This window comes from Solanum verrucosum, unplaced genomic scaffold, assembly GCF_900185275.1.
Source record: "Solanum verrucosum unplaced genomic scaffold, falcon-dt-bn FXZP01000194.1, whole genome shotgun sequence".
In the NCBI taxonomy this organism is placed as follows: Eukaryota; Viridiplantae; Streptophyta; class Magnoliopsida; order Solanales; family Solanaceae; genus Solanum; species Solanum verrucosum.
The window spans coordinates 3,125,930-3,137,414 of record NW_026020416.1 but is presented as its reverse complement, the minus strand read 5'-3'; the positions used below and the strand labels follow the sequence as shown (position 1 = coordinate 3,137,414).

General features: G+C 33.8%; 1 protein-coding gene across 1 annotated transcript; it reads right to left on the bottom strand.

Annotated features, from left to right (window-relative positions):
* Positions 1–2,915: 2,915 nt before the first annotated feature.
* Positions 2,916–3,506, bottom strand: LOC125840865 (ninja-family protein AFP3-like). The gene is made up of 3 exons (XM_049519827.1): positions 3,443–3,506; positions 3,299–3,364; positions 2,916–3,139 (listed from the first exon to the last, which is right to left on the bottom strand). Exons 1-3 carry the CDS (start codon positions 3,504–3,506, stop codon positions 2,916–2,918), a joined length of 354 nt encoding a protein of 117 aa, XP_049375784.1.
* Positions 3,507–11,485: the final 7,979 nt, after the last annotated feature.

Below are 11,485 nucleotides of genomic sequence, written 5' to 3'. Positions count from 1 at the left end.
TACCCCAATTGAATCATATTCTATTTGTCAGCAATGATTCCATGCAAGTCTCTTTTCTTGCTAATTTTTTTCCTTCTTTCCTAGTTTCCATCATATTCCAAATTTCCTTAGAAGACATTGAATTTTAATGAGAAACTAAACTCATGTTCAAATATTGTTAGGAGACAACATGTGTTCATTTACTTCTTCTCATAGTTATAAAAAACCAAGAATATAGGAAAAACAATTTGGAAAAGGCACAACCAAATTTATAGCCAACAAAGGGAAAAATGTGACAACTTTTTGGAAAAAAGACAACTTTCAGAAAGGTCACAACCCATTGGAAAAGGAACAACCTTTCAAATGGTCACAACCCTTTAGAAAAGACACCACCTTTCATAAAGGTTACAACCCTTCGGCAAAGTCACAACCCTTCAGGAGAGTCACAACTCTTCAATTTTCCTGGTCACACCTGTAAAACCCAACACCATCTATCTCATTAATCATCGATGTGAGACTTTTTCATTCTTTAACACCCCACTTCACGCTTAGGACTGGACAAATGGAAGTCTGGTGAAATAGATCATGCTCTGATACCATGAAAAATTATAGGCTTTGGACTTAAGTCACACACTAAAAATTAGCTCAAAGGGAGGAGGATTTCCCTAACCTTACAAGAAGACCACTCATATCATTAACTACCGATGAGAAATTTTTTTCATTATTTTAACATGACCATGAAAATCTAATGAATGATCATCTGGTTGTGATATGTCTTGACCATATACGAAAAGTACAAACTGATTACACTTGGGAGAAGAAGAGCATCCAAGTGGGGTCAGAACCTTTTATCAAACAGTTTTAACTCAATATTCTTCCTTAATAGGTATTTATGTTAAGAATACTTTGGTCAGTTGCACTCGAATAATAAAATTCCTTTCCATGAATGAAGCATTTGGTGGGACTGATTGTTTAATTGCTTGAACAAGAAGGGCATCCATTTCTCACCTCCGTTGCCATTAATGGAACAACTAAAAATCTTCAACCAAAGAGGTGAATGGTTAAGAAAGAAGAAAGAGCAACCTAGGGCTGGTGAAACAAATACTTTCCACCAGTGGCGGAGTCAAGATTTTCAGTTTTCCATATCATGTTAAATCCTAAATCGTACCTCCACATTATTTTATTTTGACCCGTTCCTCTCTGTCCCCCACCCTCATATAGTCAAACCCACCCTACCCCACATATCTGTAAATACGTCTCGCCCCGTTGCCATCCCTATTTGTTATCAACTTTATTATAATATGAATATATCTAAGAAAATTAAGAAAAAAAACCTTTGAAGGTTAGCCATTAATTCATGTTTTTATGTTATATTTGACTTCTTTGTCCATTAGATAAACAAAACTTCAATTGGAAGATAATTGATTGTTATTCTTATTTGATTCTAATTCAATTTGGAATATGTGGGACCCACTTCACATAAAAAACACCTGATTTGTGGAGGTTTAATTGTGGGGTTACAATCAACCTCGCAAATTGTATCAAATTGAGGGAGTTTATATACCCTTCACTAATTTTATTAAATTTGCAGTGGTTAAAACCTCCGTTACATCTAAAAAAAATAAAAATGCCCATTTCACTCTACTTTCTTTCTTAATTTGCATTCCATACCTACAAAATTCTATAGGGTGGGTTTTGCTTTTTCCGCCTCCTTCAATGGAGATTATATTCTCTTACGGCAGTTGTACTACGGACGATGGCGTTGTCACGTTGATGCTCCTAGTTGAGCTCTTTGGCGCTGGTGATACATTTTATTCGAGGTTGGTTCACAGGTTCTCAGACGAATTGATGTTGTTTTGGGCATCTGAAGGGAAGATCACGACGTTGCTGAAATGCAAGAGTGTGGAGCACATGAAGTTTCTTGGTTCACAAAAGCAGTGTTATGAACGGGCAAGGATCAATATGGGCAAACATCCCAACACCGAATTAAGAGACTATGTTTGGGATTTGGGTTGATAAATACGACTTGGGATTGAAAATTAGACATATACAAATTGTTGAGAAAAAATGTCTAGTCCTCTCATCTCCTTTTTATGAGTTCTGCTTCTCATCCCCTTTATTTTGCTTGTGTTCTTCAATTTTCATTTATTTCTTAAATTCCTTTGTAATTCCAATTACGAGTTAATGAAATAGATTTGTCGGTTGTTTGAATTTGAATTGAGTTGGTCTTGTTATTGGGTTGGTTAAATTGGTGCTTTCATTTTCGTACTCTAATGGCAATGGTGGGTTTAGATCGATTCACCGGCACGGGTAATCCAGATGAATAAAGAAAACAAGTTATATTTAGCAAGCAATGAAAATTTTTAGTGGGAAAAAGAACATAGAAATCCTATAAAAAATTAAACCCCAAACCCTAATAAACACATTAATAATTTAAAAACTTACAAGAGAGGAACAAAAGTACACATAATCGAATATAACTAATTAAAAAATGACATATTTTACAACATTTAGACGAGTTAAGATAGATGATATTAGCCCTGTGATATTCACTCACATGTAATTCTCTTTTCCTCTCTCATGTTAAGGAGCAAGTGAAATGTTTTTTAAAAATAGGCTAATTTAGTTTAGTGGCTTGTGATTGTTTTTTTTAAAAAAAAAGAATAAGGGATCAATATTTTTGTAGAATAGAAACTATCACTGGCTTCTAATTAAGCTTAAAAAAAAGCATCGCATAGAAAAAAATAAGCCAAATCATTGAAAAATAACCTTAATATAACATTGAGGGGAGGAACTTTAGTCAATACAACAACAAAAGGAACAATGAAATAACAATGATACAAAAGCTAATGCCTTTTTGGGCAATAGACATTGAATTTATTTGGTACAAAAACAAAAGGAAATATCAAATAACATCAATAACAATGCTTCTTAATCTATTTTCCATCAATAAATATATGGTTTATATGGTGTTCTACATAACCTCCACCAGTGTGTTCGACAAATTCAGCTGCGTTTAGAAGATCACCATGACAAAGACAAACTATCCCCACTTCATCTTTCTTCTTACACGAGTATAACACTCCTTCAGTCTTCTTTCCATTTGGTCCTTCACCTCTTGTGGAAACAAAAGTCATATGGTTGAACTTGATGTTTTTATCTTCATTTTAGTAATATAATTCCCTTAATACACATGTGATTTCTGTTCAACGAAAGATTATTTCACATCGAGAAATAAAGGAAAAAATGTTTCCTACTTTAATTTTGATACAAATTGAAATTGACTTGCTATAGAAATCAATTCGCAAAATTTTGATACCTTGAATAGGTGGTTGTTGGGTTTCAACCTCAGCTACACTTGAAGCAACACTTCCTTGCGATCCACCTGAAAAAATCAAAGAATATTTTTCATTAGTTATTCACAAAAAACGATTCATTTTTTTCGAGTGAACATCAAAATTACCATTCAGTTCCACATTTTCATTCTCTACATTTGAAGTTACCGTGTTTTCATCAGCTTTCTCCATGTTAGAAAAATCTAAAAGCCGAGAAAGCTATTGAATTTCAAACTAAAAATTATAAAATGGAAAAAGAAAAACTCAATGAAATTTTCAATGCAGGGAAACCATTAGACCATTTGGGAGCTTATAAAGGAAAAATTTCTTGGTGGGAAGGTAGAAAAAATGTGAAGAGGTATTTCATTTCCATGGGTGATGTGAGGCTAAAAATACATATTTTTAATCATTATTTTCTCACATTTATTATTTATATTTGTCCTTTTTGAGCATGAATTTTATAAATTGTGCTAAATTACATATTTTATTTGTAGGATTAAATTGGTGGAAAAATGAAGAAGTTTGGAGCTAAAACGAATTAAAGATGAAAGGTTGAAGAAGGAAATTAAGCAGATAGCTTAATGAATTAAATTGAATAAAATAATATATTTATATATACATGAGAATGACGGCTGCAATTGACGAATTTCAATTTTGATGTTTGCTGCTGCCACGTGGCAGCAAGTGAATAATGAAGAAATATGTTGAGGCGGCAGCACCATGATTCACGCGGCGGGAAAAATAAAAGGAATCCAATTCCTTTTGGTTTTGGATTCCTAATTTAATTTGGACTCAATTACTATATTTAGAGTTTTCTATATTTATAAATAGTGCACAGAAATAATTATTTGGGGAGGAAGCCAAGAACCAAGATACAAGACACAATATAAATTTTCTTCTAGCTTAGGAACTTTGGAAGAGCCGCCATGGAGGCCGGAGAATTGTGGTTTATTCTTTCTTCTCCTTTATTATTTATTTGTATTCGTGATTAATAAAAGATAGTTTAGCTATTGTTCTTAACTTTTTATGATTAACACAAGCATATTTATTTTAATAAATTTTGATTGTGTTTTTGAGATAATTAGTAACTAACTTTCATAACTAGGGTTGTGGGAACCATGAACGATTAACAAAGTATGAATAGTAAATAAGCAATTCTTGACTAGTATTTTGCATGCATTGATAATTCTTTCGTTCAGAAGTCTTTTTAACGGTGGCCAACGTTAGAACTCGCCTTGTTACTACTTGCCGGACCAAGGAGGTAATTAACAAGAAAAGAATTATCAACATAGATTTAGTGTGATACTATCTAATAGGCTAGTGTCGATTGGTGCGAAGTAATAACTAAGCCAAACATCGATTATGATGTCTAATATGAGGTAAAGGTAAGGGTTAGTAAATTATACACACGTAGCCGGACCAAGGTGCGGGGTGAAATTCTCTAGATGCCGGACCAAGGATTTAGAGATACCTAACTTATCACTTTGCATGTAATACACTAGAAAAGGATTACTATTACTAGGATTACTGCGTTATGAGCTTATGGGGAACACATTCCTAGTTACTTTTAATAATTTGAATATAAATAAATACTTAGTTCAAAGCTATCTTTTTATTGTTTGTTTATTTTATTTCAAATTAAACCCCCCCCCCCCCATTGTTATATAACGACTATCGAGTTAAATATTTGCTATTGACAATATTCTTCCATATTCTCTGTGGGATCAATCCCGACTCATAGTTGGGTAAATATATTGCATACGATCATTTATATTTCTTTTCAAGAAGTATATTTGAACGTACACTGGGTTTAATAAAATAGCAAACTAGCCCTTGGAAAGTGACACATGGTTGTTCTATGAATAGCCTGACCACGTGGTTTAACAAGGACTTTGAAAATTGAACCCAAGAGGTAACCATTTAATAGTGGCACATGTCACTTATAAATTCACTTTATAACTTTTTTTGACCACTTTAAAAAGAGGAAAAGGTTGAATATATTTTTCTACTGTATTTTATTGGTCAAATTTAGTAAATGTTATATTGTCCCATGATTTTTACTTTCAACATTACTGAATTTAATAGGGTAAACAATACAAATTTTATTTGTTTAGGGCCTAATATGTGCATTTTCATGAGTTTTCAAAATTATCATCATGCCAAATTTTGTTCATCAGATGCATGTATCTGACATATCTAGTTTTCAAATATATAAAAAGAAAAATAATAATTATATTTTTAATGGATTTAAAAGGAAAGTAGGTGTGACAAATTGAAACGAGGGTGTATATCTTTTTCAAATATTTAAGAAGTAAATTATTACGTCAATGATGATTTTATCATGACATCAACAACCTACTTAGGAAAAATAATCAACCTATAACCATTAATGACATAATTATCTTGAATGTCTATATCTCATTGATTAATTTATTTATATATATTCTATCTATGAACAAGAAAGTCTGACCAAAAATAGAAAAAAATTAAATGGTTAACACCATGGCCACTATATAAGTAGTGTGTCATTAGTCCTTTAATCAAAATATACATACAACAACAACAAAAAAATATCAAGATTTTGAAAGGGAAACCAAAGTCTACATTGTGTATGTCTCCTTTATCCTAATTTCATTTCTTAAATTTTGTATTTGAATTTTGATGAATAATTTTGTTTACTAAAATACAGGACTTATGAACTTTAAGTTTAAATGCCTAATTTCCCTTTTTTATGGTTTAAAATAGCCGCAAATTGTAATTATATACTATTACTGTTAGAATATGCACAACGGAAGCTATATTCAGGATCACAAATCTTACATATAGACTAAACAATATAACATAAACGAATTTAGAAGAGCACTAACCTGTTGAAACTTCTACAAAAGTCGTCCAGATGCCAAGGATCCAGAGCTACGATCTTCTCCTATTTCCTGATTGACTGTTACTACCAAGTTACTTGTGTGGGCAAGTATGACTTGTTTTTCAAAAGATGATCTCTTTCATGCCACATTCAGCCTATTTATCTAGTTTTCCAACTCAAGAATGAATAGGAAAAACGTCCAAATAAATTTCAGGCTTAATTAGCAATCAAGAGGATCATGAGAATAAATTGAGATAAAAACGTTTTCATCCATTAAAGGCCAAACGATTTTGTAATAAGAACAAAACCGTTTTCATCCATTAAAGGCCAAACGTTTTTGTAATAAGAACAAAAACGTTTTCATCCATTTAAAGCCAAACGTTTTTGTCACTAACTCAATCTTTAATTCTCAAATAATTCATCCTTTAAAGAAGATCAACAATAAAATTAATTTGTCCTTCTTTTCAAACTTGGTCAATTAATCAGGCATAGTAGGGACCGTAGATATATTTAATAGAGGCTTCCAACTACGATAATAATTCTCAAATGAACGAATTAACCATATCGCAATAAATTACAAAGTATTCCACTAAAATTCTGTAATTGCACTCCTCGATTTAATTTCAAAATCTACCACTACATCTTATTTAACCCCTCGTGTTAGAATTATCGACACCAATCAATTAAATCAAAATTATCTGAAAATTTAATTCATTGACTAAATTAATCCTTTATTATATTTACTTAACTTATTTCACGTGACGGATCTAAAATCCACCTGTAGGGTTTTCACGTGAAAACTTATAAGTAACCATAAAGGGGTGTCTTCAACTCGGGTCCGAGACACGGTTCTATCAACTAATTATTATTTCACTAATGTAATTTGTCATTATCTAATCTATTAGGAATTTATTGACTCATCAAAAAGTCTCACCTTTTAATAGATTAAAACAATAAAATAAATTACATAGATCATAATAATTATATCAAGATTGAGAGTATAAGTACATGTAGTGGACTAGAGAATTTATTTATAAATATTCAGAACATAAACAAATGTCTCTAATTGGTCCGTTCAATACATACAAAATGTACTAGCACAAGAAGTTGAATTTAACCATTCTCATAATTAAGATCAAATTATATTTAATCTTGTGCTACGATCATCAAGATGTTCGTCCTACTTCATCTTTGATCGTGAACATAAATTTATAACTTATATGCACCAATAATTTTAATCTTCCGTGTATGAGTTAAAATACTCCATACACAAAATTGTCTACTATATAAGCAATGGACACACATATATACATAATGATCTATTTAAACAAAAAATTATTATATTAAATAAATAACATAAAAAATCTTTACAAGGGATTAAATAAAAAAAATACTATAACACAATTACATGGTTAATAGTATATCCCAACAATCTCCCACTTAGACTTATAACCATGCATTCACAATTTTAACACCCATTTCTTCCACATGCTTATCAAAAGCCTTCTGAGGTAAGCCTTTTGTAAATGGGTCCGCCAAATTGTTCTTCGATTCAATCTTCAATACTCTCACATCACCCCTTTGAGTTATATCACGAATCAAATGATATTTCCTCTCGATGTGCTTACTCCTTTTATGGCTTCGCGGTTCTTTCGAGTTAGCAACTGCACCACTGTTATCACAATAAAGTGTGATTGGTGCTTCAACCGAAGGAACCACTCCAAGCTCTTTTAGGAAGTTTCCAAGCCAAACAGCCTCCTTAGCCGCTTCAGAGGCAGCTACATATTCAGCTTCCATGGTGGAATCAGCAACACAAGATTGCTTGATACTCCTCCATATTACGGTTCCACCTCCCAGAGTAAATACATATCCTGAGGTTGACTTTCTTGAATCTCTATCTGACTGGAAATCTGAATCTGTATACCCAATAGGTACAAGATTTTGCAGGATGGAAAACAAGCATGTAATCTCTAGTCCTTTTCAGGTATTTGATTATATGCTTAACTGCTGTCCAATGTTCTTGCCCAGGATTAGACTGGAATCTACTAACCATGCCAACAGCAAAGCAGATATCCGGTCTAGTACATAACTTAGCATACATGAGACTCCCTACAACAGATGCATAAGGGACCGCCTTCATTCTCTCTATCTCATCAGTTGTTTTGGGCAACTGATCTTTTGATAAAGTAATTCCATGTCTAAAAGGAAGAAATCCCTTTTTTGAATTTTGCATGTTAAACCTTGCAAGAATAGTATCAATGTAAAGCGCTTGAGACAAGCCTAATATCCTTTGTTTACGATCTCGCATAAGCTTGATCCCAAGGATATGAGCCGCTTCTCCCAAGTCTTTCATATCAAAACGCGATGACAGCCATTCCGTAACTGAATTCAATATGCTCACATTATTTCCTATGAGCAAAATGTCATCAACATACAGAATTAAAATTGCTACTCTGTTTCCTTCCCATTATTTATAGATACATGATTCATTTTCAAATTGATCAAAACCAAAAGTCTTAATCGACTTGTCAAAACAAATATTCCATGCTCTAGATGCTTGCTTTAGTCCATAAATGGATCTCTTAAGTTTACACAACATGTGTTCATTGCCACTTTCTATGAAACCTTCTGGTTGTGCCATATAGATGCATTCATCAAGACTTCCATTTAGAAAAGCCATCTTGACATCCATTTGCCAAATCTCATAATTGTAATGAGCAGCAATGGACAAGAGAATCCTAATGGATTTAAGCATAGCTACCGGTGAAAAAGTTTCCTCATAATCAATTCCTTCTTTTTGAGTAAACCCTTTCGCAACAAGCCTAGCCTTAAAAGTTTTCACCCTTCCATCCACACCTCTCTTTTTCTTGAAGATCCACTTACAACCAATAGGTTTGACATCAGCAGGGTGTTCTACAAGATCCCAGACTTGATTAGAGTACATAGACTCCATTTCTGATTTCATAGCAACAATCCACATTTCAGCATCTTTATCATGTATTGCTTCGGCGTAATTCAATGGTTCTGTATTAAGCTCTTCAGGGATTCTATCATATGACTCTCCCAAGAGCGTAAACCTTTCAGGCTTTCTAATAACTCTCTCACTACGACGAATAGCCACTACAGGATGTGCTACTTCTTGAACTAAATCCTGAATATCCTGAACATCTTCCTCCACAGCCTCAGGCTGCTGGACATTGCTCCCACTACTTTGAGGTAGTGAAATATCTTGAGTTTGCTCTAGGGCAACCTCCTGCGCAGCCTCAGGTGCAATTTCTTGCCTCTGGACATTTCTCCCACTACGTGGTCGTAAAGGAATGTCAACAACTGTGTATGGAATTTGTTCTGTCGATTCATTACTTGTTATTCTTTTGGACAGTTCCTATAACACAAGTTTACTTTTAGGAACATGGCTTATTAATTAGTCCTGTTCTTGAAACTTGGCATTTGTCGATACAATTACCTTTTGATCCTTAGGACAGTAAAATAAACCTCCTTTAGTGCCTTTTGGATACCCAATAAAAATGCATACTTCTGTTCTAGATTCTAACTTATCTGTTTTTCCTTTAAGCACATGAGCTGGACAACCCCAAACTCGAATATGCCGTAGGCTAGGCTTTCGCCCATTCCACAATTCGGATGGGGTTAAAGGTACAGATTTTGAAGGAACCAAATTCAGAATATAATTCGCAGTTTCTAAGGCATATCACCAAAAGCTAAAAGGTAAATCAGAATAACTTAACATTGATCTAACCATTTCCAAAAGAGTTCTATTTCTACGTTCTGCCACACCATTTTGTTGAGGTGTTTCTGGGGCAGAATATTGAGAAGTAATTCCTGATTCTGATAAGTACTTAATGAATTCTGCAGAAAGGTATTCACCACCACGATCAGATCGTAATGTTTGGATATGTTTATCATGCCACTTTTCCGTTTCAATCTTAAATTCTTTGAATTTTTCAAAGCATTTAGATTTTCGTCACAACAAATAAATGTATCCATATTTGGAGTAATCATCTGTGAAAGTCACAAAATACTCAAAACCACCTCTTGCTTGTATATTCATTGGGCCGCACAAATCAGAATGAATTAATTCTAACTTATTATCGGCTCTATTTCCTTTAGAAGGGAAAGGTCTCTTTGTCATTTTACCTTCTAAACAAGATTCACAAGTTGGTAGTGCCTCCACTTTCAATGAACTCAAAGGTCCATCTGTAACCAACTGTGAAATCCTATTTAAATTAATATGACATAAACGTAAGTGCCATAAATAAGTTGGACTCAATTGAGAAATATGTTTTCTTTTGTTCGAAACAACAATGTTATTTAGTGCAGTTTGTTGAAGCATGTTATGGAAAATTTTAAACACAAATAAATCATGTATTTTGGGAGCACTAAGGATAAAAAAGTTATTACACTTAATAACAGCAGAGTTATTCGCAAAGTGAACATCATAACCATCATCCAGTACTTTAGAAACAGACAATAAATTCCTTCTTATAGAAGGAACATATAAAACATTATTCAAAACTAAAAGTCTAGAACTACTAAATGAAAACGAAATTATTCCAACAACTAAGGCTGGTGTTGGCTGCCCATTCGCTTGAAAAACACTAACTTCATCCTTATTTAGCCGCCGCGTTTCCTGAAACCCCTGCAAAGAAGTGCAGATATGATCAGTGGCTCCCGAATCTACAGCCCATAATTGGGTAGAAACAGCCGCTAAACAGGTTTCAACGACATTTAAAAAAGAGTTACCTTTGTTTTTCATCTTTGCCTGAAAGTCAGGGCATTGCTTTTTATAGTGTCCAGGCTGCTTACAATGAAAGCACTTGCCTTTCGGCTTAGCCACACCATCCTTAGCACCTCCGGGTATCACAGCCTTGCGGGGCTTTTTCTTTTTCTTCTGAAATTTTGCTGGTTTTGAAGAGGACGACCCAGCCTGGTGAACTAGGAATGCCGCAGGAGCTTGCTGCTTAATTATAGTCTCTGCTGCTTGCAGCTCATTCAACAATTTCGCTAAAGACATGTCCATCTTATTCATATTATAGTTCAAGCGAAATTGTTGAAAACTGTCCGGCAAAGTCTGAAGGATCATCTCAACTTGAGATTCCTTATCAATCTCAGCACCAAGTATCTCCAGCTCATTCAAGTAATTCATCAACTTCAGCACATGTTCTCTGACAGAAGATCCTTCAGCCATTTTTGTGGTCAAAAGGGCTTTCATGGCAGTCTGCTTTGCAGCACGATTCTGCTCACCAAACATCTCCTTAAGAGATGCAAGCATATCGTAAGCAGATGTCATAGA

Excerpts from the sequence above, each read along its gene's own strand:
- LOC125840865 (XM_049519827.1), bottom strand. The coding sequence starts at position 3,506 with ATGGAGAAAGCTGATGAAAACACGGTAACTTCAAATGTAGAGAATGAA. Across the intron at positions 3,365-3,442 it reads TGAAAATGTGGAACTGAATG|GTGGATCGCAAGGAAGTGTT; the intron begins GTAATTTTGATG and ends TGATTTTTTCAG. Across the intron at positions 3,140-3,298 it reads CCAACAACCACCTATTCAAG|ATAAAAACATCAAGTTCAAC; the intron begins GTATCAAAATTT and ends ACTAAAATGAAG.